This window comes from Dothidotthia symphoricarpi (assembly GCF_010015815.1).
Source record: "Dothidotthia symphoricarpi CBS 119687 unplaced genomic scaffold P153scaffold_13, whole genome shotgun sequence".
NCBI classification, from domain to species: domain Eukaryota; kingdom Fungi; phylum Ascomycota; class Dothideomycetes; order Pleosporales; family Dothidotthiaceae; genus Dothidotthia; species Dothidotthia symphoricarpi.
In genome coordinates this window covers 83,956-111,059 of record NW_022985020.1, presented here as the reverse complement: position 1 = coordinate 111,059, position 27,104 = coordinate 83,956, and the positions used below count along the sequence as shown (strand labels likewise).

Below are 27,104 nucleotides of genomic sequence, written 5' to 3'. Positions count from 1 at the left end.
GATTGGTGCTACTGCCACTTTCTGATAATCTTCGTCTTGATTCTCACGAATACATGTGCTCGTGTAGAAGACCTTGGAGTTATATGATAAAATTTGCGTAGAAGGTGAGAATTAGAGTCACTCTCATTGGAAATGTATGATAGGTGAGGCTGGAGTCAAGGTCTGACAAATACCCTCATGTCAACCGCTTCGCACACCATTCATATCCAGTCAATGAAGTTGATAAATCTTCTTTCGACATGCAGGTGAGTCTGGGAGTACGCACAACATGAGGTATGGAGTAGAAGAATACAAGGATAAAGAAGCTATCAAGAGTATCAGCCTTTGAAACGGACTCTTTCCTTACACTACCATCATACTATAGCTCACAGTCGGGTGTATAACGCTTTCTAAAACGAGGATGACACTTGTCGTTCACTTTCAATTAGGTTTCTTGGGAGCTCCTGCATCTTCATAGCAAAATGCCAGACACGTTCTTGCTTCGTGCCTATATCGGAAAGCACTGCCATCGAAGTCCTTCACAGTAGGTGGAGCGCTAAACTCTCATTCCGATACTGTTGATGTATCCTTCTGCCCACAATTCTATCTGCAGTCGTACTCCATCGTTATCTACCGTAGTCCTAGCAACACCATCGCTCGCTCCCCACAATCGCTATGTCAGACCCCGCAAAGGGCAAGGACAAGCTCAGTCCAGACCTCAAAACTGCCATCGCTTCTCTCGATGATTGGCAAGAAGAAGCTCTCTGGGCGTTCGTAGCAGATACCGGTCTGCCCGCCAGACAAGTTCTCGACCTCCTTCAGAGATGCTATTTCAATTCGATCGCAGCGTATGTCAGCCTCGACGAAAGTGGAGGTCGGGCCCCCAGAGCGCGTGTGGATAGTCGCGATTGCAGCCCATCACCACCGCAAGCTACGGCCCCCGTCCCAAACCCGCTACTAATCGACATGCCTAATCCTGCTAAACGCCCAAATATGATGACTCTTGCGGAGTTCGTCGGGCTTGAGCCGCCGCTAGATGCATCTTCTGCTGATTGCACACCACGAGCGAGCGCACTTGCCAGCCCTTCGCTCCATGGTTCAGGAAAGGTGCGCGCTGCATCCCGAGCCCCAGTACCGGAAATCGTTGTGACGCCAGACTTTACGAGCTCATCTGACACTTCTGGACTTCCATCGGAAAGACCGACTATGGTTTTGCCCAAACAGTCGCCTATCCTTGCTACCGCCGCCGCATCTACTGCCACTGACACCACCAGCACGCATACCGAATCAAATGCAGGCGAGATGATCCTCCAGCCGCTTTCTCCAGACTCTTTTTCGACGCCCAAGGAAAGAGAGTCGCTCTTCCTGCCCCCAAGTGCGAGGCGGTTGTGGTACGGCGGATTCTTGAACCACTAGGACAGCTTCAAAGAAGAAGTCACCAAGTTCTGGAATGCTGAGGTAGTTCGCACCGCTTTTGACGAGGTCGAGATTTACCCAATCGACCCTCCTCGTGCTGCCGGCGAGCCTCTTCTCGGCGCCTCTCAAGGACCTGAACGGCTCGTGTCGTACTTTCAGCGCGAGGTGATCGAGGTGGTAGATGAAGTGTGCAACGAGTTGTTGTGTACTGCGGTTCTGCGGGAAAGTGAGTTCCCAGAGTATGTCAATCTACGCCAGGCTGCAGAAAAGAATGTCGATGATGACGAGTCCATATTCAACCCGACCTACATTGTCGAGACAGGATCAGCACACGAAAACAACGAAACAAGACTCATCGGACATGCGGAGTTCGTTGGGGGCAGACCTAGCGCCTTGACGTGGGCGATACAGCATAGCAAGAGCAATGCGTGGGGAAGTTTGAGATGTGTTGTCGGTGAGTCTTCTCCATCGCTTACACAACTTACACAACGCATACTGAGAGTAACCAACCCGATGGTATTTGCTTTCAGGCTAACTCGAGCAGGCGACATAGCGTCCCATATGCTCATGGGCGGCATGCGGTTCGCCTTCCTCACCACTTGCGACGAGGTTATATTCCTCCGCATGGACATCGAAGCGAGGCTTAGAAAGCGCTCCAAAGGAAAGTTGGATTACAGGTGGTCACATCCAGTCCTCCTCTATTCTGATCCTATCAAACATACGGACGTCTTGAATGAAGCGGAGAAGACAGTCCCGGTTCGTTTGGCCCTGCTAGCCTTGATGTACGGATCGATGGATGATGAAGATGGTTGGCGCCTGCCAGATGAGACAGTGTTGGGGAAGTCTACGGAGTATTTTGCGCGAACTGTTGTCGGGGCGAGATGGCTGCCTACGTTTTAGGAATAGGACGTGAAAAGGCGCGAGAAGGGGCGCAATAGGAAGGATGAATATGAGGAGCGACAAGGGCAAATTAGCGCTATGACTGTCAATGCCGTTCTGTGGATAGTACTGTTTTGTAGAGTTAATGATGAACTTCCATCTTCCAATTTGGATGCTCATGTGCTAGGTTTGAAAACTTAGTGACTTTTGTGGGTAGGTCTGCTCCAGGAGTCTAGAGTTGCGCTCCAGTACATGTGAATCGTTCGAGACATCCGGATAGCAGGGCTATACTCATCTTGTGCAATGGGTTACTTGTAGTGCATGAACGAGCCCTCCCTTGTACGCAGATGAGTTGGTTACACAGAGACAAGATATACTCGAGGGGGCTAGTCGGTAGCAAGCGTAGTCAGTATAAGACGTAGCAAACATGAGGCATAGTTGACAGAAGGCGTGGTCACACGGGATTTACTTTGGTTAAACCCCATGCACCCCGCCCTTGGCAGGGCCTGGAATCTAGGATAGTTCCTCGGGATCTACACGAGGTCGGAAATATTTGAGAGGATTCTGCTGCATACGAACGCCAGCCTCGGTTGGCTTCAAGCAATAAAGGCCATGATTAGACGCCTCAAGTCGTCGAAGTAGGAGGCGTCCGTAACTGTGCACTCCGGAGTCGTGATGTCAAGCAGAGTTCTGATCGTTAGTTAAGGCGTGGTAGCCGCAAAGGCGGGAGTGATTCTCGGATGTGGAATAGGAGGTCTAAGGACAAGGTTGATTTGCCATGCCGAAGTGGCCAAAGTGTTTTGATTGGGTCCAGCGCAGATGGGAGCATGAACAGTCTGGGGAGATGGCACGCGCTTGGTCTCCGAGGACTGCGATGGGAGATCAAGATCCGCAGGTTCCGATGTTTTGGTTGCGTATGAGGAGGCGGTATGATATCCCCTGTCCAAGGGCGTCGCCTAGATCGATCTACGTTCTTTGCGTGGTTTTGATTTCCCAAAGCAATGTGTTGGAGATGTTCCAAGGAGAATGCGTAGCGAAAGCGGTCGGCGAGTATAAAATCCACCAATACCTAGACGAGTGACTCGTACTCCAGGAATCTGTACCAGTGAAGGGGTCTTTCCTTGAAAGATCGTGGACAGTGCGTTGAAATTCATCATTGTGTAGAAGTTGCGGTAGAATATGACTTCGAAAGTGGAAACAGTATGATGGGCAAACTCTGGCCACCCAAAGGTCGTCTGACGCCAATATCAAGGATGATTGTGACGCTCCGGCTGACGCGTTGGTGGCTGTTGACCTGACGGCACGCCGACGAATATCCGTAGACGTTGTATGTAAGAACCGCGCTATGTTCAAGCCGCAGCCACTCTATACGCCAAGCGCCTATGACAACGAATATAGACTTTCCACGTGAGCGCTAACAAACGTTTGTTGAGTTAGGCCCCGCCCCCAAGAGTTCAACGGCCGGGATAACTCTGAACCTATGTCATCCAGGCATGCAGGTTGGAGTATGGCATTCCGCTTACAGCCATGTCTATCAGACGGATACCCAAAGTATGGCTTTCCAACCCTAGAGATCTCCGTCAACGTTGCGCCCTAGTCCTACTATGCATAAGCGAGGTCGCAATACGAGCCAAGCCTAGGGTGAGACACGAGACAAAGAGACGCGACCCCGGTCTCATGCGACTCCCGCCTTTGCGTCCACACGCCATTACCATTACACCGGAGGTTTGACTGAGTTGGGAAGATAAAGGCGAGGGATGTGGATGCCATAGGCGATTACCCCGCATAATGACTCGAGGTAGTTATGCGCGCGTAGACGGATTCGACAACCCGAACAAGGTCGGAGAACGACAGAAGCTGTTATCAGTCGAACTCGACATCGGGTGTGGTCAGGTAGCTCCCGAATCAACGTTTTGGGACGACGTTTAGAGCTGGATTCCGACAAAGGGCAATAGGGTAACGTTCGGCAGTCGTGATTTCCCCCACAACTGGTCCGTGGGTAGGTCACACACAGGGGTGTTGGACGCGGGGACCCCAGGTGCCAAGCTCTCCACCCATACCGCCATGAATTGAGAAACCCTTGCAAAAGACAAACGATACGCAAGCGTTCCAATCAATCAGGTTTGGGCATACCTCGGTATCTTCGTGACCCGCTTTGTTAAGCCCACTGTCCTTGGCGATGCGTGATGGCTGGGTTACAAGAGGGGCGATAAGTCCTTACCATAAGGACGATTGTGCAACGCTGTGTTCAACCTTCCATTCTTGTCCAACGTGCTTCCTGACGTTGCTCATTCACGATGGCTCACAACGACTTCGAGAAGGATCCGACGATGATGAAGGAGGATGTTGGTTCGAACGAGGATGGATATGTTTGCGAATTCACGCCAGAGGAGCAGAAGAAGATCATTCATCGCATCGATCGCCGTCTTGTGCTTACAGTAGGAGTTCTGTACTGCATTAGTTTGATGGACCGAACAAACTTGAGCGCTGCTTCCATTGCTGGGTTCGTATACCTAAGTCATAACCACAAGCTGATACTAATGACGCACTTAGCATGAACGCTGAACTGAAACTCAATGTTCTTGCTGGCGGTGTCTCTCGCTACTCCGTCGTCACCCTTGTCTTCTTCATCACATATATCTTGTTTCAGCCTCCTTCGACCGTCATCATTCGATACCTTGGACCTCGCATCCACTTGTCGGTCATCGTCGTAGCATGGGGATCCGTCATGATCGGAATGGGTTTCGCGAAAAGCTGGACAGCTCTTGCCGCACTACGGGTGATTCTTGGTATATTGGAAGCTGGATTCTTTCCAAGCTGCGTAAGTCACACCCTGGGTATAAGGGCACAGACCGTGTATGCTGACTGCGATTGATCAATGTAGGTATACCTGCTCTCCTGCTGGTACACACGATATGATATTGGAAAACGGTACTCTGTCTTCTATTGCCTCGGTAGCCTGGCTTCGGCTTGCGCTGGAATCTTGGCCTATGGTTTGATGCAACTCCAAGGCACCGCAGGCTATCTCGGTTGGTCGTGGATTTTCATTGTCGAGGGGATTCTGACATGCGTCATGGGTATTGTCTCGTACTGGCTCCTCGTCGACTTCCCAGACAAAGCCCATATGTCTGTGGGATTCCTGAATGAACGCGAAGCCAGATTCATTATCAACCGAGTCAATGAAGATCGTGGTGACGCTAGGCCAGAGCCTTGGTCCACAGCGAAGTTCTTCCGCGGCGGTGCTGACATCAAAATCTGGGGATTCGCCTTGGTTAGTTCAACACACCAGCAACCGCGAGATTCCTACTAACGAAACTCAGATCTTTTTCAACACGACGACTGTGACATACGCTATTGCTTACTTCCTGCCGATTATCCTACGTGGCAACATGGGCTTCTCGATCGGCGCTTCGCAATGTCTTGTTGCTCCACCCTACGCACTGGCTGCCATTCTCATGTACACGACGGGATGGCTTGGCGACAAGTACAAGACCCGTGGAATCATCATTGTGGCAAACATGGTCATCTGCTTGATCGGTCTTCCCTTGATGGGCTTTCACAAGAATCCTAACGTCAGGTATTTCGGTGTCTTTTTGACAGTGGCAGGCGCGAATTCAAACATCCCGGCTGTCATGTCCTATCAAGCGAACAACATTAGAGGGCAATGGAAGCGAGCGTTCTGCTCGGCGACTCTTGTCGGTATGGGAGGCGTTGGAGGTATCGCTGGCAGCTTGGTTTTCAGGTGAGCACATATCTTGCCCATTTACGAGGTGCCTCATACTTATACTATACAGGACACAGGACTCGCCGGCGTACAAGCCTGGAATGTACGCCTGTATTGCGTGCTGCTTGTTCACACTTCTCCTTGTGAGCTTGATAACTCTGTTGTCATGGTCTCAAAATAAGCGTGCCGATCGCGGCGAAGTCGAGCTGGAATATACAGGCGTAAGTCTATCCAATGAGTTTGTAATGGAAAGATATTAACTGGTCCGCAGGAACATGATCAGAAGGGTTTCAGGTATACTTACTGATGCTGTTGCTTGTACGGGAGGGGTCATTTCTATGGTGCCATCGAGGGCCTCGGCTGATGCGACTTGGTAGCATAAGTTAGAGTTAGTCCCGATAGCGTCTGTCAGAATTGATTGTGAGACTTCATGCTTCGTCTTTCTAAAGTGATCAATTTGTCAACGTTCTCCAGATCGGCACACTCCTCACGGTCTTATCGTTCCAAAGCAGACCGAAGCCGCTAGCATTACTATCGTGGAAGCTTAAATTCGTCTAGAAGGCGGCGATCGTGAAAGGTCATGATAGAGAATCACTCGGAGATGTCCACACTCATGCCCTCTGTATAGAAATTGGTTCAAACAGAGCGTAGGCGGGATTTGTTAACTAGAGCGAGGAGCCCGAGGAAGTGTATCTGGCCCTGCAGATTAGAGAGGGCCTGCAGGAAATCTTGTGAGTTGCCCCGTTACTTCACTGGTACTCATTCGAGTAGTATTGCGTATACTTACAACCCTTGTAACGATAGTTGTTCTGCGCAGGTGGCATGGGGAGGGAATTGTAAGACAACGGAAAGAAAGATAAAAAGGACGGGTGCAATCATAAAAGTGAACAGACCTTAACTCCAATAACCACTAGTTTCCGCCTCAGCTACCAACGCAAGACGCCAATCTTCCAGAAACTCCTGCACAAACACCGAACCGCCATCCATCTTGCGGCCAAGAACCAGCTCACTACCCGTCACTCCATTCACCCTCAATCACCCACCACCCTTCATAAACTCCCTCCAAACCCCCTCCTCATACCTCTCCTGCGGCTGCTCCACAAACACCGGCCCCCTGTAACCCCTCCTCAACGCAAAGTACTCCCTCACCGGCCCCAAAACACCCGGCCCAACATCCAACGCCGGCCCACTCAGCCCAACATCCAGATCATAAGCCAGCACCACCACACCGCCTCTCACATCCTGCAGCCCCGCGTTGTCTTGGAGAACACGACTCGACGCGTTACTGTCGTATGAGACCTGGATCCAATATGGCAGAAAGCGGTTGTGGAACGCGATGGTCTTGATTTCTTGGGGAGGGGTGGAGGGGAAGTAGGCGGGCATGTCGAGTGGTCGGCCGTCGTTCGTGCCGTATTCAAGCCATATGAACTTGGGCTTTGCGTTGTGTTCTGGGAAGAGCAGGGCGCGGCGGAAGGTAGGGCCTGGACGTGTGACGTGCGATCTGAGGAAGGGGGCGCAGAGTATTTTGTGCGCGGGCCAGTCGGTTGTCTGGAGATGAGTTATTGGAAGAGTTGGAGTCAGATTGCGTGGAGGTCTCACCTGGCAGGTATTGGAGCAGTAGTTGATGCTTTTGCACTTGCTGCAGCGTTGGTGGGAGGCGGGTTTGTGACAGACTGCGCAGAGGGCGGGGGAAGTAGTGGTGACGGGCTGCTGGATGGGGATGTAGTCTTCGAGGACGAAGGGCTGGCCGAAGTCTTGGGGAGCGGTTGAGCTCATTGTTGGGGTTGTCTAGATAATTTCAGCGTCTGCGTTGTTCGCTGTGTGATGGTTGGGAGTATACTGGAAGACTCCGAGAGGTGGGGAGCAGCGATGTGTGCAGCTTGTCTCCTGACGTACTACAGTTCAAGGGTATAGGTCAGAAACTACAAGTGTGTCTGTCTTTAGGAGGTTGTATTATATACACAAGCTTTATACGGTGGGACCTGCTCCGTCCGCCTGTCTCACATGCGATCGTCATGTGCCGACTCTCACCTTATACAAACCATATCGCAGTCCTCAATCTCACTCAGTATGGCCTGAACAGCCACTGAGAAGGATGAAACTGCACCTCGAAATCCACGCCGCCAAACACCCCAATCGCGGGAAACAAATCACTTTCACCTCTCAATCCAATATTACCCCCTTCATTCCTCGCATCAAGCTCCTCATTTCCATCCCAACCACCTTCCTGAACCCCGTTTCTCGTGAAGAATACCTCAATATCTAAAGTCTTACCCTGCTGCGTCTGCTCATACGACGGTGGATTTCTCGGCACCGAAAAGGTCATACCGATCCCCACAGTGTCGCCTGGCTGGAACGAAGTCGTGAAATCTACACCGCCGAAGGTGTCATTGACGTACTTCCGACCGTCATCGCCATGCACGCCGAGACTACCTCGCTGCCAACCAGGAAGCCGGAAGGTAGGGTACGGCGGTGCAACGAAGCCGACTGCGATACCTGCGTCCGCCTCCTCGAGCGAATGACCGCCGCGGCCGATACCCGTGACTTTGAGCTCGAAGTAAATCGTCTTTGGCCGCTGGGTGCTGAGGGGTGAGTCCCAGAAGACAGAGTACATAGGCAGGTTTGTTAGAATGCTGGAATCTCTGCATTTTGCATGGGTTCGACATTTCCAGTGGCCGGCTTGCGGCTGCGGGAGGAGATCGCCGGTGAACGTTGGTGCTTTCAACAGAGCAAGTTGACCGTTCTGAATGGCTGCATGAGTTGTGGGTGTGAGGGTTTGTGGTGGCCAGAGCGGGTACGTGATTGTCCATCTATACGCATGTTCGCCATCCTCCGCGCTGGCATTTGCAGTTGGCGAGTCCTCGTATCCGAGAGAGGGCGGGGGAGGAAGGAGTGATGTGTCTGGTACTACGGTCCAGTCATGGTACGGAGGGGGGTCCCAGCTTGGAGGTGGCTGCTGTGGGAACTGCTGCGAAGGCGGAGGACCTGGTGGTGGCGCATAGCCGCTTGAAGATGCGTGCCCTGGAGGCGGACCTGGAGGAGCTGTATACTCTGACTTTGATGACGAAGGATAGTTCGGTGGGTGGTCAGAAGAGGCCTGGTACTTTTCTGTAGGAGCCATGTTGTGTTGCTCCTGTTGAGGTGGCGTGTAGTATGGGTTGCTGGGATGAAGCCCCGACTGCTCTGTTCCTTGCGGGCTCTTCTCGTCGCCCTTAAGCTTTCCTTTCAACTTCTTGAACATCGTGCCGGGTGTGACTTCAGCACCGGGTAAAGTTGAGTGTTGGTTGTATGGAACTTCAAGCTGTGACGGCAAAAGTTTGGCTGAGCGGAGGGCGGTAGTGGGACTTTGATCAAACAAAGGTATGACCAGCAATCCTTGTCGTAGTTGATGATTGAGGCAATCGCGGAAGGCAAACGAATGGGACAATGAGATTGTGGCTGTGTAAGAATGGCTACGTCATAGTTGTGCAACGTTCATATCCGGCCAAACGTATACACCTATCATTTTCCTACCATCAACTACAATTTACTCCTACTCCCTCTCTCGGTTAGTTGAAATACCCGTAATTAAGGTCTGTTCTTTGCAGCAACACAACAACCTGAAACTACAAGATTGAAAGTACTACAAAGATATACATGCTAGTAGGCGTAAAGGAACAGCACGTAAAGCGTAAAAATCTTACATTTTTCTTATATGTAGTTGTCAAGCTATTGCAAGACCTTGCTGCAGCCTACTTAGTTCCCGGTATTCCGACTAACCAAGAGTTCCCCTCCCCTGCATCGGCCTTATATCTCCCTCCTTCCGCCTTCATCTGCCTGCCCTCGATGAACTTCACCGGCACATCAAACACCACGTCCCGCAGCCAATCCCCCATCCCCTTTGCAAACGAATCAAGCCTGCTACTCCCACTCACGCCCCTGCCCAGAACGCCGTAAACCACAAAATGCACTGCCAAGATCCCCGGAAACTCGACTCTCTCCACGTGGAACTTGTCATCCCAGCTCTCGCCAAACATCTCTTTGAGTTTGGGAACTGTGAGTACTGAGCGCAGCCAATCCCACGTCTCGGCGTACAGTGGCGAGGAGGTGGGATACGCAGAAGGTAATGCGGTGGGCACGAAGAAGCCGATATTCGCATTCCCTCCCTTGTCGCCTGAGCGCGCGAGAACAATGTCACCGAGCCGTGCTTGCGTCGTCGGGCCAAAAGATGATAAGTCTACCGGGTTGTTTGTCTCGTAGCTCTGTCTCTTCTCCAGATCTTCAAACCTCGGCGGTGGCGTCGTCTTGATACATACCGTCTCCCCACCGCCCAGGAGATTAATCGAAGTCTTCAACCCACTCTGCGGCCACAACGCCGGATAATACGAGATATACGGTCTTGGCACTGCCGTGCGGAAGTCGCTCGTACTATGAAAGCCCGAGTAATGCTGCATGGCAAACTCAGTCAGTAAGCCCGCAAGTCCCAAATTGACGTTCGCATCACCAGCTTCGGCAAAGACGCGGAGGTATGTTGTGCTGCGGAGCTGTGATGTGGGGTTCTGCTCAGGCACACCGATGCGTTGGAATTCTAGGATGTCGAATTTGTCGAGGAGGTTGAGACGTGCGAGGCCGAATCTGATCATGCGCTCCCAAAGGAGGTATTTCTCTGTGGTACCGTAGCCGGTGGCGTTTATGACTATTTCGGACTGGAAGCCTGCGCGGTAGAAGATGGCGAGTTTTGTGGTGGGAGGGGGAGGCGCGCCTTTGATGCCCCAGACGCGGACGCTGGGATGCTTGTAAGTACAGGTATTTGGGGGCTGTTATGGCGGATACGTACCGGTTTTTGCCTTCTGCTTTGACATGCACGTTGTCTAGTATACTTTTAACGTCACTGTTGAGGTAGATGTTTCCTTGCAGTTCGTACAGAAATTGACACTTCACTGTGTCTTCTGTGACGAATCCCTTCTTCGCGTCGTGCTTTGTGATGACACAAGTCCCGTCCTTCTCGATATCAGCAATGCCAAATGTGATGTCGTAGAGGTCGTCCAGTGGGTACTCGTAGAAGCCAGCGAAGTTAGATCCAGTCACGTAGCCACTGCACTCGATGAGATGACCTGCAATAAGCGCTCCAGCAAGCTTGTCGTAGTCAGTGTCAGACCATGAGTGCCAGTACCATGCCGCACCAATGACCTAAAACACATCAGCATCGCAACTGAACAGCAAGAACCGGGACGGCATACAGGACTCGCATCAGCCACTCTCCCAGCAATAATAATATCCGCCCCATTCTCAAGGCCCTTGACAATCTCCCTCGCACCAAGATACACATTCGCACTAACAATCGGCTTATCCCCCTTCTCCAGCAAGTCCAGCGTATGCTCCGCGACCGTAACCTGGCTATTGCTCGAATCAAAATGCGGCGGTAATCCCTTCTCACGAATGTCCTTCATCTCCTCGAACAAATTGTCCCCCAGAACATATGCAACCTTCAAGTCATAGCCCCTATTTACAACCTACCAACACGTCAGAACGCACCACTACATAAACAAACAAGCATAAACTCACCAACTCCTGAACCTTCTCCGCCAACCCCCTCGGATTATGCGCCCCGCCATTAACAATAACCTTGATTCTCTTCTCGCTCAGAAGATCGATGCTCTGCTCGATCCCATCCCAGGCCGTCTGCTCCCACCCCGGATGGGTGCCTGCAGCGTGCGCTTGTGCGTTCTCGGCGATGTTGACTTCGGCGAGGTAGTCGCCGGTGATGAAGTCTACGTCGCCGAGCTCGGCCTGGTAGCGCATGTGGTAGCCGGGGTCAGCTGTGGGGGTGTGAGTGTACGGTATAGGGGAGGGGGGGATGAAGGGACCTTTGTAGCCTGAGCAGTTTGCGACGCGGGCTGGGCTTTTTCCTCGCTGGTGGGTCCAGCGTGTGGTGTAGTCTGTGGACATGTTTGGGTGTGTATATCGGTATGTGGACAGGGTGGTTGCTGCGGGTTGTTCGAGACTTGAGTGGTGTGGCGTAGACGAAGCTGTACGTTTATAGTCTTTGCTCTATCTCTTTAGCTTCCTTGATTCTTTGGTTTACTTCCAAATGGCTTACAACTTCTGACCATCATCACGGCTACAGCTTCCTCGCCTAGCGTTCTCCTCTATGTCTGCTGCATGTATGTGCGGGGCGATGCATGGTCGTGATTGGTCGTCGTCTCGAGTCAACACCTTCGACTCAACCGAGGCCGGCCAGAATCGCGAAGGTGCATACATGCTGTGCACGGCAGCCAGCATGTCGGACGAGTTTTGTATTTTTGTGGGCTGACTCTGTAGTGCATCATGGTTTTAGTGGTCTGCCGGCGTGAAACCCTAGAAATCCATGTCTAGCCGCAAGCTGAGCAAGTCAGTTGATATGAGGGTATATATATTCGTTGTCTGTGCAAGTCCACAAGAAGCTCATCCGTTGCTAACGAGAACACAGACTTTAGTTGACTGAGCAAATAAACAATATGACGGCCAACGGAGTGAACACGCACACGAACAGCTCAAACGAGACCGTAGACACCTACTCGATCCCCCATGAAGCGCAAAAAGTCTTCCAAAACGGCATCCTCGAGAACCCCCTCATCGCCCCAACTCTCCCCCACGACATCTCAGAATGCGCGCAGAAAGTGCGTTTCGAAGGGTCTTCCATGCCCAGCCTGCCCATAAACTGGCGGTTCGCAGAGAGTATCTCGGCATTGAAAGGCCTGGAGGCGGCGATGGTCGATGTTCTTTTGAAGCGGAAGTATGGGGTTGAACCACAGGAAGCTGTGATAAATACGTAAGATTGCAGCCTGTCAGGCTATTGGGTTTTACTAATCACGCATGTAGAGACCACGCGCAACTGTTTTTCATGTCTGTGCTGCTGAATACTATTGATCCAGGGGGTGAGGCTATTGATTTTGCCGCCGCGGGGAAGCCGTCTTATCAGAAGTATTTCAAAGACTGCGATCTGCATAAGAGTGGGAGTAGTCTCCACGGCTTTGCGGCGACGAATATCTACCGCTGCAAGGACGGCCGGTACTTTCACCTCCACGGCTCTATGAATCCGGAACCAACGCAGGACAGCCTTGGGCTGCCTCATGAGAAGGAGGTAGCAAGTATGGAAGAGTCGTGGGAACCGTACAAGGAGAAGGTTGCGCAGGTCGACTCGAAAGAGATGCAGAGGCTGGCTTCGGATGTCTACAAGCAAGCTGGGACGATATGCTGGACGACCGAGGAGTTCAAGAAGAGTGAGCATGGAAAGGCAAATGCTCATATCGGCCTCTACGAGATCCACAATGTCGAGAATAGCAAGCAGACCGCATGCTGGTGGCCCGACAGCCCCGAGACATCCGCATCGCGACCACTCGCTGGACTCAAAGTCGTCGACCTGACCAGGGTAATCGCCGCACCTGCCATAACCCGCGGACTAGCAGAGCTGGGCGCGAGCGTCATGAGAGTGACTGCCCCACACATCACCGACATGTCAATGCTACACCTCGACCTAAACTGGGGAAAATGGAACGCGCATCTCGACTTCCGGCAGGAGGAGGACCGCGAGAAGCTGCGGACTCTCATCCGCGACGCAGATGTAGTCGTGCAAGGCTACCGACCAGGGGTGCTGGACAAATACGGCTTCTCTCTCGACGGGCTGCTCGACCTCACCAAAGACCGCGAGCGAGGCTTGATTGTCGTTCGCGAGAACTGCTACGGCTGGAATGGGCCGTGGTCGTACCGCAGTGGCTGGCAGCAAATCAGCGATGCAAACTGCGGCGTATCCATGGAATTCGGCAGGGCGATGGGCAACGACGAGCCTGTCACACCTGTATTCCCCAACTCGGATTTCTGCACTGGAATGGCGGGTGTGATTGCCGTGCTCAACGCTATCCTGCGGAGAGGAGAGAGGGGCGGCTCGTATAAAGTCGATGTAAGTCATTTCCCCTACAGTGTCAAAAATACTTGGACTGACCCCGCCGTGCTAGGTCGCTCTCAACTACTACTCCACCTGGCTTGTGAACAGCGTAGGCGTCTATCCCCCGGCGGTCTGGGACGACGTCTGGACACGCAACGGACGGCAGGTTTTCCGCCACTACCACAACATGACCTACACGCTTGGTCGGTTTCTGCAGATGATCAAGGCGAATGCGTCGGATGTGTTGCTCAAGCCGGAGTTCTTCGAGAAGCGATATTCTGGCGCCATTGGCGTGGATGTTGCATGTACAAAGCCTGTTATTCAGTACCCGGGGGGCAAGGTGAAGTTGAAGTATAACGTTGGGACGAGAGGAAATGGCGTGGATGAACCGAGGTGGCCTGCGGATTTGATGACTGAGGTTGTCGCGTCTTGAACTGTTGGAGCTCTGAATTCCATTGATGGAGGGAGTTGACGAATACATAGTTTATCCGTTAGTCTCAACCGCTGGTGTAGACGTCCATGTAGCTGTCAAATGAAGTCTGCGTCCGTCAACATTGAAATAAACAAACACATGTCAAAAACACATCTCGAATCCAAAACCCCTTGTCAAACACCCCTCCACACGACCGCGGCTGTGGCGTCGAATCCTTGCATCATCGACGCAACGCACGCCCCCCAACGCGTCTCCCCAACTTTTCCCATCAACGCGTCATGCCCCAACCCTCCACCACACAAAAATGCCCGCAAACCACGCCTTCGACGCCGACGATGCGCCCTCAACACAACTGCACCTCGAAATCCGCGACGCCGTAGTCCGCGCCTTCGCCACCCACCGCCCAATCCTCCACCACCTCAACGCAGACACATCCTGGCTACTACAAATCCCACGTCCCGCCAACGCCGTAAAACACGGCAGCCGCATCTACTTCAACATCCTGATCGACCCGTGGTTTGTCGGGGCGCAGAGCGATGTAGCGCGGTGGTTTAGCCAGCAGTGGCATGCTACGAGGAGCGCGGTGCAGAGCGTGAGGGATGTGGATGAACTGGCAAGGCAGGTTGAGGTGCTCGCTGGGGGATTGAGGTTTGGTGTTGGGGGCAGGAAGAGCGGCGGGCACGGGTGTGAAGATGGGGTGGAGGAGGAGACGCTGATTGATGCTGTGGCTGTTAGCCATGAGTTTACGGATCACTGCCATAGGGAGACGCTGGTGGAGGTTCATCCTAATGTGCCGGTTTTCGCGACGGAAGTACGTCCCCATACCCCACCATATACACAATCCACATCAAGCTGACGAAAGGAAAAGGAAGCAGCGCGCCTAATCTCCTCCTGGACGCACTTCCGCAGCGTAATCCCCATCCCCACCCTCCCCACCCACGCAGACTGGCACGACTTCTCGCTCCTCCCCCTCCCCTCCTGGCTCAGCATAACGCGCCTGACCGCCCAAAAAGACCCATTATACCTGCACTCCGCCCTCCTAATAACCTTCTCAACACACCCCCTCCTCCCCCCCACCCCAAAGAAACGCTCCTCACTACACATCCACGGCGACGCCCCGCACCCCCCCGACCCCGACGAATCCGCAGAATGCATCCTCTACACGCCGCACGGCCTGCCGCACACCGCCTTATCCCCCATCGCGACGGCTGACCCCCCGCTCCGCACCCTCGCGTTTTTGCACGGCCTGCACGATGTGAGTATTTCCGCGGCGCAGCAGCTTAATCTCGGTGCGATGAATGGCGTGCTGGCGCAGAGGGTGCTGAGGGCGCGGTATTGGGTGGCGACGCATGATGAGGTTAAGAAGGGGGGAGGGCTGGTGTCGTGGTTTTTGAGGCGGAGGGTGTGGACGCTGGGGGAGGCGCTTAGGGAGGTGGGGGGTGGGGGGGAACTGGAGATGGGGACGGGGTTTGAGGTTTTGGGGAATGGGGAGAGTAGGGTGTTGGAGTGAGGTGGGATGGGATGAGATGGAAAGGGGAGGGGAGGGGGAAGTGAAGGGGGGGAAGAGAGATTGTATTTGGTTCTGCGTTTAGCGTTGTTGTGTAGAGAGTTTGTAACATGTACTGTACTGTACTGTTTTGTTTCTGGCTTCTATCTGCTTTCCTTGCGTCGTATCAGGTCATATAACAGCATATCATATCATGTCACATCATACCCGCCCAACTCACCCTCCGCATCAACATTCATACACTCCTAACATACACACCCCACAACACCCCACCTACCACTCCCCCACCTCGCCCTTCCCCGGCAAACTCGCGCGAACAACCTTATCGCAATTCAGCAAACACAGCGGATCAAACGCCTTCTTCAGCTGCCGCATCGCATCGACCGTCTCGGTGCCCAATTCATGCGGTAGATAATCCCTCTTCACAAGCCCGACGCCATGTTCGCCCGTAGCCGTACCCTCGAGCTCAATGGCGCGCTTGACCATGTCGTGGACGAGGAGCTTGGCTTTTGCGTGCTCGGTATTGCGGTTGTATAGGATGATTGCTTTTACGGTGTTAGTTTAACCATCATCTATAATGGGAAAAAAGGGGGGGGGATAAACATACAGTGAAAGTTCCCGTCCCCGACATGCCCCACGATACTGCCCAAAAGGCCACTCTTACTAATCTCCGCCTTCGTCTCCTCAATAATCTGCGGCAAATAGGAGATCGGCACCGCCACATCCGTAGTCCAAACACCCATATCATCCCTCCCCTCGCTCTTCGCCATAACGCTCCACAGCGCTTCTTTCCGCGCCTGCCACAGATCCAGCTTCTCCTGCTCTGACTTCGCGAACTGGAAGCTCACACTCCCGCTCTGCTTAGCCAGGCGTTGAACCTGGCTAATCTGCTCCTTAACGGAGCCGGCGGTGCCGGAGAACTTGAAGAACAGCGTCGGTGCCGCTTCCCATGTCTTGTGTGTCTGGCCCGCGTCGTTGATGCATTGCATTTGCACGTCGTCGAGGATCTCGATGGCGGCGATGGGGACCCCCGCGCTGACGACGCTGCTCACGCAGTCGGCGGCGGCGCGCACGCTGGGGAATGCGCAGACGGCTACGCTGGTGGCTTGGGGTTTGACGGTGACTTTTAGGGTTGCTTCGGTGACGAGGCCCAGTGTGCCTTCGCTGCCGATGAACATGCGCGTTAGGTCGTAGCCGGCGGAGGATTTGCGCGGGCGCTGGCGCGTTTTTATCACTGTCCCGTCGGCGAGTACGACGGTTAGGGAGAGCACCCAGTCTTTCATTGTGCCGTAGCGGTAGGCGTTTGTGCCTGAGCAGCCAGTGCCGACCATGCCGCCGATCATGGCGCCTGGGCCGGGATCGGGCGGGAAGAAAAGGTTATCCTTCGCCAGCTCCTCGTTGAGCGTTTCCCAGCCGACAGCGGGCTGGACCACGACGTCGAGGTCGGCCTTGTGCAGCTTGAGGATGCGGTCCATGCGGCTGAAGTCGATGCATATCCCGCCCTTTGTCGCGGCGAAGTGGCCCTCCAGACTCGTTCCGCCACTGTACGGCGTGACGGGGATCTTGCGCTCGTGGCACACTTTCATGATGGCGCTGACGTCTTGTGTGCTCCCGGGCTTGACGATGCAGAACGGCACGTCGCCCGGCTCGGCGGGATGCGACGACCACGACGATCCACTATGCGACTCCAGATCGTGCGGGTCGAGCGTGATGTTCTCCTTGCCCACGATATCGCGCAGATCAATCCACGCGGCCTCCATATTCGCCTCTGAGATATTATGCTTGGGCGGGACGAACGTCTCGAGGGGAGCAGTCGACCTAGTATCCGGCTTCTGAGGCGTCATAACGCCATAGTAATAGCCCAAACTGGCCGTGAGCAGACAAGCTGTTCCATTCCGTCAGCGCATCATCCACCAAACTTGTCGCAAGTTCTGCAATACCAACAAGCGTCGCAAAGAACTGGCCCCGCGCCGTCCGATGCTGCAACGACTGAATCTTAATCTGCTCCGCCTTCTCTTTCTGCACGCGCTCGTAGATGCTCTCGTGCAGCTGCAAGTAAAACGGGCGGTCCCCATCGTCCACGGGTTTCTGGTCGCTTGCCCATCTCCGCTGTGTAATGCGCCCTAGCTGTATCGTGCTTCCCCGGCTACTGCTCCGCAAGGCAAACGAGGCCCTGGTGGCGCTTCTTGATAACATTGCGGTCATGTGAGGGCGTTGCGCATTGTTGTGCGTGTCCCGTGCGGGGAAGCTTTGTGGATGAACTTTGAGGCGCGATGTCGCGCAATTTTAGCGTGTTTTTCGGAAGTCCGAGTCGGCCTGTGAGGAGTTAATATTATATGGGTCTTGGATGATAAAGTGTGTCGGCTTATCAATTGCCTTGACTTTCTTTGATGCGAGGGTGTTGAAGATGGGTGTTGGTCAGTCGGGCAGTGCAATTGTATTGGACTTGAAGTAATTCAACATGGCAGCAGCATGAACTCCCTGTCGATGCACGTCGTGAAGTACATCAGCTATCAAATCACGCATCACACAAATTCAACACAATCGCAGCATGATACGAGGAATAAAATATGCAATTGCAGCTCAATGGCACTCCGCCAGAGCAAAGACCTAACCAACGCGCCGCAGTACTTCGTATATATCGAGAACCAAAAGCAAAAGATCAACGCGATGCAGTTCAGGCCCTACTCCCAGAGTAATGGGTAGCCAGGTATATCGTGTTCGGGGGGAAGTGCACAGCCATAACTTCCCAAATGCGCCTAGAATCCCATGCTAAGCCCCCTCCCATGAAAAGATGATTCGCATGATATGCAGCGTAAAAATATACCGCATGGATCGTAAAAAAAAGCCGTAGCTAGCAACCAAACGCCGTGCTGGAATGATGATGAAACGGGGATATAATGAAGCAAAAGTGGTCGTGATAGGGTGAGGGGGAAGCAGCCGACCATCTAGCTGGCTGCAGGGCGACGCGGGGGTTGCTCATAGGTGAGGTGTGAGTGAACCAATGCAAGCCATCCAACGATCGGCAAGCATTGCAGACGACGAGGCTGCAATGCGCCTTATCCGTGTGGTAATGGCTAGGTCATGATAGCTTACTTCCGGCTCATGCGCAGCAATCTCGTCTTGAACCAGGTTACAAACCTCAGCCACCGCCCCTTGGCCGCGCGGCTCTTGGTCACCTTTGGCACCACGCCACTCTGCTTCTCCAGGTCGACTGTCGAGACAACGTTAGGAAGCGAATTGACATGTGCATGGCGATGGTCCGAGTACTGGCGCCCGCCGACTGACGGTCTTGGTGCCTTCTCGTTTTGGGCGTCTGAGATACTGCGCGAGCGCGTGAAGTCGCTCCTGTCGTGCGTTTCCGACTGGCGACGCTGGAACTCGTCCTTTTTGAGTAGTTTTCGGTAGTTGCGCTCCGCCTGCCTATGTGCTTCCTGCTCGTATTTGCGCTCCTTGAGCTGTTCCTTCTCTTGGAACTTTTGTCGCTCGGCGCGGATGGAGGCAGCACGCGAGGCAGCGTCTATAGGCGCGTCGCGGCTGCCACGAATGAAGCTCGATACATGGTCGAGCGAGGTTCGTGAGCTGGGCGAGGTGGTGGTGTCGACGGACTGCAGGGTGGCTCCTCTCGACCGTGAGGGCGCGACGGGTGAGGTGAGAGAGACCGACGACTGCGAGTAGCTGGCGGCGAGACGTGTGCAGGAGTTGTTGGTGTTGATACGGAGGCCTGGGACTGAGGAGAGCGAATCAGATCGACGCGACGGGTCGAAGGCGCTTTGCCGCTGGCTGAACTCCTCGTCGGACATGATGTCATGGACCTCGTTGTCATTCCCCAGGACAGATGGCGGTGATGACCTGGCTATGGGCGGTGTGTACGGTTGTGGGGTTTGGCGAATGAGCGGTAACGGTGTCGGCCTCTGCAGGCCCGACGAGCTGGAGTATTGCGAGTTGTTAGACATGGAGCGGCTGTGTCGATGGCGGCCATTGTTTATTGTGGTGAAGGTGACATCTGTTACGGATGGCGTGTAGCCTCCGTATTCGGAAATGCCTAGGCCGGCCAATCTGTCGTTCTCCTCGGCAGGTCGCGAGAGGTCCAGGCCAGTGCTGTCTTTGGACGACGACAGCTTCCGCAGATACGGCTTGATCTTGAGCGGGTGCGAGGGCGCCATGGATCGTGGTGATGTTTCTGTCCAAGGCTCCTCGTATGTGACCTTGGGCGTCTCGGAGCGATTAAAGGTGAAGACTCCATGGTCAGCAACAGGGCTCAGCGGGCTGGTTGCTGACGAGGCGGAGTAGGCGCGTTTGTGAAGACGCGCATGCGCCCTGGACGACGGCATCTTCAGCGGGTGAGGATGCTATTGCAGAGGCATGTCCAGGTGTAAGTAGGGAAAGGACGGTGGACCATCACCAAGCCAACATGACTTTGAGAGATTGGCGCTAGGTTCGTGCCAAAGGATGCGAAGCTGGTCTGGTCCGAGTGCGGGTGGTTCGTTCGCTGTCTCAACACACGGCGATCGCAGTGTAATCGATGGGACCGCGATTTGAGCCTCACCGCGGGCGGCTACCAGGTGCTTATATGCCTCACGGCGTGGGCGCGGCAAGACAAGTGAGGGGAATGCATGGAATTTGGAACACCGATAAGATCCATAGCTCATCCCGTGAGCATGATACGAAGGCGAATGGGCAGCGTCAGCCGGAGCGCCGGACAAGCGTTCCTTTGACCGTACGGCTGCGCTCGCTGCTCTTACAAGTTGATTTGCACACGCGCGTTCTTTCGCCATCGGCCTGGTATGGCATGCAGCAGAAGAGGATGAATTCCGCGCAATCAGTGGCACAGCAACGCGCCCGCAATTGGTTTATGACGGTCGGGATTGGCCCTCTCCGTATCATCTCTGACCGCAGCACTTTCTTGCTGTGACTGTGGTCTGCACGTGTCATTCGACGAGGCTTTGTTAGCCCGCCGCTTCGATTCTTTGACCATCGGCTGTTGATCGCGATGGGAGCGGCTGTTGATCAGCGACCCACCCCGCCTTAGTTTGGGTACTTCTAATACGGCAGGCGCGCTCCGCACCCCAGGAACAAGCTCTTGACGAGGGCGATCGGCTGGCTAGGTGAGAGTTATTACCCCACGCCGCCCAATTACGACATGTTCCACGTTTTCGATCATGCAAGTCATAGTTGGATGTGTTTTTTCACGCCCAGCGCCATACAACTGCCCGCTAGCCATCCAGCACTACTCGCTAGCCATCCATTAATTGTCAGTACTTCTCACTAACCATCGTCTCCCATGGCATACGTCATATATCGTGGGCTGGTATCGAACGATGAGTTGTGGCTTGTGCTGGCATGGAGAACCAGCTGACGTGGTGGAGGATGGTGCGAATAGCTTGGAGACGACTGATTCTGAGTCACCTCGAGGCTTCGAGTCTGCAGTGGCCCAAAGACTGGTGCAGTCAGAGGTGTTTACAGTGGCCATACAAAACACAACAAACGACATAGGAACCATCAGATCCAATCAAAGCCACACACACACATTTGGCCGTGTCTGCGAGATCAAGCTCTCCTGCGCAGTGTACTGTTGTTATTCTTTGAAGAATACGCCCTCGTTTCACTTTGCTGTTTCAAGAGGCCATGATGTTGTGAATTCGTTACAGTTGGCAAGCGACACGTCTGGTCGGGCTCTGAATGTCTTGAAGGCCTTGATAGGCGAAGAATTGTTCGCTTCCACAGGCACCACACCACCTGACACGACCCGACAAACCTGCAGTCCTGCCAGAAGAAGCAAGTGTGAGCTTGATGGTTGGTGACGTGAGAAAACATTTCAGGAGTAGCAGGAGAAGAGCAAGAACAAGCTGTTCAACAGGTCGACTGGGCCTGCTGCAAAGTTGTTTCGACAGCAAACTCCACAGAGCATCTCCATCCATGGACCGGCAGAATGCAGCGTTGCCGTCGTGCAGTGAAGGTGGTGTCGTTGCTGGGATGTCGAGATGACCGCAGAATGCTGACTGCTGACGCACGGGCGCTCCCTTTACAAAGCCCGAACGTCAACATAATTTCTTGACCCCCAGCACATCTCCATCGCCGCACGCCAACTCGACCCGGCGCAACCATGTCTGGAAAACGCCAAAACACTTTCGGGCAGGGACGGCCAGAGCGGCCCTACGAAGAGCGTGATTCTGGCCCTGAAGACGTGCCAACGCGGGCTACGGCTGCACAACTGGCAACGCGCAAGTGAGCAGCCCTTTCCCCTCGAGAGCTCGATGCATCTCCACCCTGCCAGAAGGCGCGTTGGGAGTGTCAGCAGCTGACGTGTTTGCCTCATAGGATCAAGAGTGTGAAAGCGCGCCGCCCAGCAGGAACCTCGCCCGTGAGTACTCCTTTCACCGCGACCCGCAGCGTCCACGACGCGCCTGTCAACTGCTGCAACCCGCGACATGTCATCGTCGAGCAGATACAGCGTCACGGGACGCCGCGAGATACGCCGCAGACATCACCAGCAGCATGCTAACGCGCCTCCGCAGAATCTGTCACAGAGCGCCAACTTCGGTGCGCCGCAGCCGTCGGGCTTCAACTTTGGAGCCTCTGCACCGGCACCTGCATCCAACAACAACGCCAACGCCGGCGCCAATAATGCAGGCGCGTTCAACTTTGGCGCGAGCAACGCATTTGGCGGCGCCGCGACGAACAGCTTCCCGCCCGCGCAGCCAGCCGCGCCCACCAACTCGTTCGCCAACTCGTCCTTCCCAGCATTCGGCGGCAGCGGTCAAGGCACAGGCTTAGGCTTCGACCCCACGCCATCGTCCGCAGCAGGCGGCTTCAGCTTCACCGCGGGCCCGAGTGCAGGCGCGAGCAACCCCTTCGCGGCGAGCGCTGCACCCATGATGAACGGCAGCGGGGCTGTACCAGCCTTTGGTGGCGGCATGTTCAGCCAGTCGCAGCCGGCGGGCAATCCATTTGGGGGACTGTCGCAGAACAACACGACAAGCTCGGGATCATCAGGCGGCATGTTTGGAACCGCAGGCGGCGCGTCTCAGCCCAGCATGTTTGGGGGGATCACGTCTTCCGCGCCGGCTATCACGAGCACGCCAGCTCCAGCATCCCAGCCGTTCACCTTTGGCGCCGCAAGCTCGTCCGCGCAGAACACGGCGAGCACCCCCGCAACCAGCAGCATGTTCGGGTTCGGCGCCTCGACACAGACCTCGGCAGCGCCTGTACAGAACTCACTGTTCAGTGGGTTTGGGGCGGACGTGCAGAAGAGCGAGGGTGCAACAGCTACACCGCAGAAGATGACGTTTGGAGGCTTCGGTGCGAGTACACAACCAGCAGAGACCGCCACGCCAGCCGCACCCTCGGCGGGTCTGTTCACCTTCGGCACCCCTGCGCAAAAGAGCGAGAGCGCAACGACTGCCGCGCCACCGCCTACCTTCTTTGGCTCCATCAGCTCGGCTGCTCAGACCGCGAGCACTCCCGCCCCTGCGGCTGCTGCCAACCCATTCGCGAACCTACAGCCGGCGGCGACCCCTGCCTCCACACCCTTCCAGTTCGGCTCAACACAACAGACTCCCCAGGCGTCCGCCACCCCGAACGGCTTGTTCAGCAGCATCAAGCCTGCAGATCAAAATAGCATCGCAACCCCAGAAGCACCCAAGCCCAATCTGTTCGCGTCGTTGGGGGCACCAATCAGCAACCCAGCTGCGACGCCACTGGCAAGCAGCTCCGGCTTCAACTTCTTTGCGGCGTCTCAGAACCAGGACAAGCCATCCGAAACTGCGGAGAAGGCGCCTGATGCGACTTTCAAAGCGTTCGAAGCACCAAAGGCGAACATTTTCGGTGGCTTCAGCACACCGCAGCCCAAAAAGGCGGCGGATAGCGAGAAGCCCCAAGCAGGTCTCTTCACCGCGCAGCCCAAAGCCAGCACTGGCATGTTCTCTCAGCCATTTCAACCCGAGAGCCACAACTCGGCCAACTTGTTCAACACGCAGCCATCGTCTTCGCTTTTCATGCCGCAGTCAACGACGCCAACAGAAGAACCAACAGAGGCGACTGTACAACAATCTGCTACAAAAGAAGCATCCAATCCTTTTGCCAGCCTCCCCACTGCGTCGGGGGATCGACAAAACTTTTTCAACACTCCCAAAGAACAAGCCCCAGCACCTCCAGCGGCAACTATGCCCGCACTTACAGGCACCTCAGCATCGTCAACCGCAGCAGCACCCGAGTTACCGAAGATCCCCAAGGCACAGGTTCCCAAAGATTGGGCCGTGCCCAGCGTCGAGCCTTCCCAGAAGGGGTCCGTCCTGTACAAGATTGTTGTTGATTTGAGCTCACAGCTGCGAGCCCTGAACTTGCAATACCGAGACAGAATGAACACTATCGACATGGGAGCCGACCTCTCAGCCTTGTCGCTCTGGCATCACCAGACATCTACAACAATAAAGAGGAAGATCGACGTCGCAAAGAAGCAACGTGCATCTGCCAATGGTGTCACTGGGTACGAGTCGGCCTTGTCCACAAAGCGCAAGGTGAACGACGGGAGCCCCGAAAGCCGGGATCCATCTTCGAAGAGGGCACGTGGTGGTGTCACACCTTCATCGCCAACCCCGCAGCCTTCAGCATCGACGCCTCGGTTGAACCCGCCGGCGACGACGACATCGAACCTGTTTGCTCGGGCCATCGATAATAAGAGCTCCACAGCAGAATCGAGCAGTCTTGCCACACCCAAGACGCCTCAGAAGTCTGCTCCTGAACCTGCGAAGGCCGCTGCCCCCGAACCTGCAAAGGCTGTTGCCCCCGAGCCCGTCAAGGCCGCCGCTCCAGCTACAGGTTTCACTCCTTCGTTCCCTGCGACCAACGGAACAAGCGCAGCATCCTCTTCGGGTGGTTTCAAACCAAGCGGTTTTACTCCGAGCACGTCATCCGCCCCGGGTGGTTTTAAGCCAAGCGGCTTTACTCCCAGCTTCGGCAGCAGTTCTGCTGGTGGGGGTGGCAGCTTCCTGGGCCAGTTTGCGAAGACGGCAAAAACCTACGAAGAGCTTGCAGCGGAACGTAAGAAGAAGGAGTTTGATGAAGACTACGACTCAGATGACGAGACGAAGGCAGAGTGGAACGCTCGCTGGGATGCGAAAGAGGCCAAGCGGCTTGAGGAAGAGAAGGCAAAGATGGCAGCTGCTCCCGGGTTTAGTGTTCCCGCCGCCAAAGTTGCTAGCAATGCGACGCCCGCTGCGAAACCGCCTGCCTCGAACCCATTTGCAAGTCTCGCCAAGCCAGCAAGCACACCCGCCGAACCCGCTGGCAGCACTACGCCTGTCTCCAAGCCTCCTGCTTCGAACCCATTCGCTGCTCTTGGAAAGTCGGTAGGCACTTCTGCTAAGCCCTCGGATGCTGCAGTGCCTGCTTCAAATCCGTTTGCTGGTCTCGCCAAGTCTACGAGCAGTGCTCCGACCGCACAACTGTTTGGTTCCAGAACCGGTAGCCCAGCCCCGTCCACGTCGAGCGGTCTGTCTGTATTCAACGCACCTAGCGCTGTGAAGGCTCCCTCGGCCAATATTTTTGGTCACTTGTCATCCGGGCCGTCTTCAATCAATGGCGCAGACGAGTCTGATGAAGACGATGAAGAGCAAGGGACAGGAAAGTCTCAGCCCGATCAGCTGGTAGGATCCGTCGAACCAACGACCCCACGTACATTCGGCGAGTCTGAGACTGAGTCTGAGGAGACAGGCAAACAGCAACCGGCCGGGACAAAGAACAGTCTGCTATCTCGGATGAGCAAAGGTGGTGAGGTTGAGGCTGGATCTGAGAAGGAGAACGAAAGCTCTCCTCCTCTGTTTGGCCAAGCCAATGGTACTCAAACACCCACGAACAAGCCGTTCACTTTCTTTGATTTTGGAGCAGCTGGCTCTAAAACCGCACCGCCTAAGTCGGATACATTTGCCGGTGATCAGACTTTCAAAATGGGCACTCCGATCAAGTTTGGAGATGTAGCAGCTACGGAGAAGAAGGCAGCTCCGACTTTCTCATTCTCGTCTACTACTTCGACAACGCCGTCGAAGCCGCCGCCTGCTTCTCTTTTCAGTTTTGGTTCGGCAGGCACTGGCTCGTCTTTACTTGCGCCAAACGCCGCCCAGTCCGGGCCTAGCTCTGTCTTCTCGTCGCGCGCCGCAACACCTTTGTCCGAAGCCGATACAAATGCTGCCTCGGCAACTGACGACGATGAAGAGGGCGGCAAGCAGGAGCAAGTCGACCTCTCGGAACTCACCGAAGAAGAGAAGAGTTCCAACGATATCGTCTTCTTCAGCGAGAGCGCATTGGTCAAGCAGCTCGTCGACCGTGGCGAGGGCAAAGAGTGGGAGAACATCGCCAAAGGCCGCCTCTGGATCCTCAAGGACAAGACAACGGGCAAGAGCCTAATCAGGCTCCGCATCGCCAGCGGCGCTACCCGCCTCAACTACCAAATCCTGCCCGCGCTCCGCACCATGCTCACGGGGAGCAGCAAGAAGATGGTCAAGGCGACTAAGCCCGGAGACGAAGGCGGCTTGACACAGGTGTGCTTCATGCTCAAGAGTCCCGAGGTCGCGCAGGAGTTCTCAACAAAGTACGACGAGTCGATTCCTTCGTCGTGAGCTGCTGAGAAGAGATCCGCCTTTCTTCTATACACAGTGTACGCGCCGTCGTCACATATTCCACTTTCTACCTACCCGGCTGATCGCCCGTCCATCTCCTACTTCGCACCATTACGGCTGTACTCGCCACTTCCTTAGTCCCCAACACAATCCAACACAATCCCCTTCATCCCCTTGATTCCCCCGGCACGCACACAACATCGTCGCCATTTCCCACAAAAATTGGTGTATCTGTTCGCTTTCTTCACCCCCATCTCGCGGCGTTTTTGTTTTCCAACCCGGATCGGGCGGTGTAATTGCATGGCTTGGCGTTGTTTGTTTCTGTTTCTGTTTCTGTTCGTGCGCTGGTATGGCGCGGTTTACGATGAATGCGTGGGTGCTGTGCTTTTGGGGATATGCAGGGAGATTGTATGGGAGGCTGGTGGTAGTGGTGCTGGTGCTGGTGAAGAGGGGTTTTTCGATTCGCTTCTTGTATGAATAGACTTGCTGATTCTTTTTCTTCTTTTCTTCTTCTTTTCTTGATATATGAGGAGGTTTGACTCATGAGATGAGATGGATGGATGGATCGTAATGGAGATACTTTGTGGACTGATGTTCTTTTTTTTGCACTTGAACGCGTGATTTGTGGCTTGTATAGAGTGGAATGT

General features: G+C 54.6%; 10 protein-coding genes across 10 annotated transcripts; 5 read left to right on the top strand and 5 right to left on the bottom strand.

Moving 5' to 3' along the window:
- Window positions 1-654: 654 nt before the first annotated feature.
- On the top strand, window positions 655-2,295 carry P153DRAFT_386860 (uncharacterized protein; the record flags this gene model as incomplete). The annotated part of the gene is made up of 3 exons (XM_033670579.1): window positions 655-1,370; window positions 1,401-1,849; window positions 1,940-2,295. The coding sequence occupies 3 exons, from the start codon at window positions 655-657 to the stop codon at window positions 2,293-2,295; spliced, it is 1,521 nt and encodes a 506-aa protein (XP_033522273.1).
- A 2,048-nt stretch (window positions 2,296-4,343) lies between these two features.
- P153DRAFT_432326 (MFS general substrate transporter) lies at window positions 4,344-6,354 on the top strand. The gene is made up of 6 exons (XM_033672965.1): window positions 4,344-4,777; window positions 4,828-5,095; window positions 5,159-5,545; window positions 5,595-6,016; window positions 6,069-6,219; window positions 6,270-6,354. Exons 1-6 carry the CDS (start codon window positions 4,572-4,574, stop codon window positions 6,303-6,305), a joined length of 1,470 nt encoding a protein of 489 aa, XP_033522272.1. The 5' UTR covers window positions 4,344-4,571; the 3' UTR covers window positions 6,306-6,354.
- A 591-nt stretch (window positions 6,355-6,945) lies between these two features.
- On the bottom strand, window positions 6,946-7,774 carry P153DRAFT_432325 (uncharacterized protein; the record flags this gene model as incomplete). The annotated part of the gene is made up of 2 exons (XM_033672964.1): window positions 6,946-7,546; window positions 7,598-7,774. 2 exons carry the CDS (start codon window positions 7,772-7,774, stop codon window positions 7,034-7,036), a joined length of 690 nt encoding a protein of 229 aa, XP_033522271.1. The 3' UTR covers window positions 6,946-7,033.
- Window positions 7,775-7,846: 72 nt separating this feature from the next.
- On the bottom strand, window positions 7,847-9,379 carry P153DRAFT_43435 (uncharacterized protein). The gene has a single exon (XM_033673074.1). It carries the CDS (start codon window positions 9,237-9,239, stop codon window positions 8,064-8,066), a length of 1,176 nt encoding a protein of 391 aa, XP_033522270.1. The 5' UTR covers window positions 9,240-9,379; the 3' UTR covers window positions 7,847-8,063.
- Window positions 9,380-9,727: 348 nt separating this feature from the next.
- P153DRAFT_397777 (DUF1446-domain-containing protein) lies at window positions 9,728-12,109 on the bottom strand (the record flags this gene model as incomplete). The annotated part of the gene is made up of 5 exons (XM_033671582.1): window positions 11,845-12,109; window positions 11,543-11,796; window positions 11,218-11,490; window positions 10,815-11,167; window positions 9,728-10,762 (listed from the first exon to the last, which is right to left on the bottom strand). Exons 1-5 carry the CDS (start codon window positions 11,924-11,926, stop codon window positions 9,730-9,732), a joined length of 1,995 nt encoding a protein of 664 aa, XP_033522269.1. The 5' UTR covers window positions 11,927-12,109.
- Window positions 12,110-12,474: 365 nt separating this feature from the next.
- Window positions 12,475-14,334, top strand: P153DRAFT_293972 (CoA-transferase family III; the record flags this gene model as incomplete). Its single annotated transcript, XM_033663926.1, has 3 exons — window positions 12,475-12,788; window positions 12,839-13,916; window positions 13,972-14,334. 3 exons carry the CDS (start codon window positions 12,475-12,477, stop codon window positions 14,332-14,334), a joined length of 1,755 nt encoding a protein of 584 aa, XP_033522268.1.
- A 264-nt stretch (window positions 14,335-14,598) lies between these two features.
- Window positions 14,599-15,732, top strand: P153DRAFT_432322 (uncharacterized protein; the record flags this gene model as incomplete). The annotated part of the gene is made up of 2 exons (XM_033672963.1): window positions 14,599-15,145; window positions 15,203-15,732. Coding segments are annotated over exons 1-2 (1,035 nt in total), but the record flags the coding sequence as incomplete, so codon positions are not given.
- A 158-nt stretch (window positions 15,733-15,890) lies between these two features.
- On the bottom strand, window positions 15,891-18,248 carry P153DRAFT_342800 (uncharacterized protein). Its single transcript, XM_033665980.1, has 3 exons — window positions 17,782-18,248; window positions 16,449-17,726; window positions 15,891-16,386 (listed from the first exon to the last, which is right to left on the bottom strand). Exons 1-3 carry the CDS (start codon window positions 18,044-18,046, stop codon window positions 16,115-16,117), a joined length of 1,815 nt encoding a protein of 604 aa, XP_033522266.1. The 5' UTR covers window positions 18,047-18,248; the 3' UTR covers window positions 15,891-16,114.
- A 685-nt stretch (window positions 18,249-18,933) lies between these two features.
- On the bottom strand, window positions 18,934-20,175 carry P153DRAFT_358039 (uncharacterized protein; the record flags this gene model as incomplete). The annotated part of the gene is made up of 1 exon (XM_033666768.1): window positions 18,934-20,175. The coding sequence occupies one exon, from the start codon at window positions 20,173-20,175 to the stop codon at window positions 18,934-18,936; it is 1,242 nt and encodes a 413-aa protein (XP_033522265.1).
- A 1,740-nt stretch (window positions 20,176-21,915) lies between these two features.
- On the top strand, window positions 21,916-26,457 carry P153DRAFT_342795 (uncharacterized protein; the record flags this gene model as incomplete). Its single annotated transcript, XM_033665979.1, has 4 exons — window positions 21,916-22,069; window positions 22,163-22,205; window positions 22,360-25,090; window positions 25,226-26,457. The coding sequence occupies exons 1-4, from the start codon at window positions 21,948-21,950 to the stop codon at window positions 26,455-26,457; spliced, it is 4,128 nt and encodes a 1,375-aa protein (XP_033522264.1). The 5' UTR covers window positions 21,916-21,947.
- Window positions 26,458-27,104: the final 647 nt, after the last annotated feature.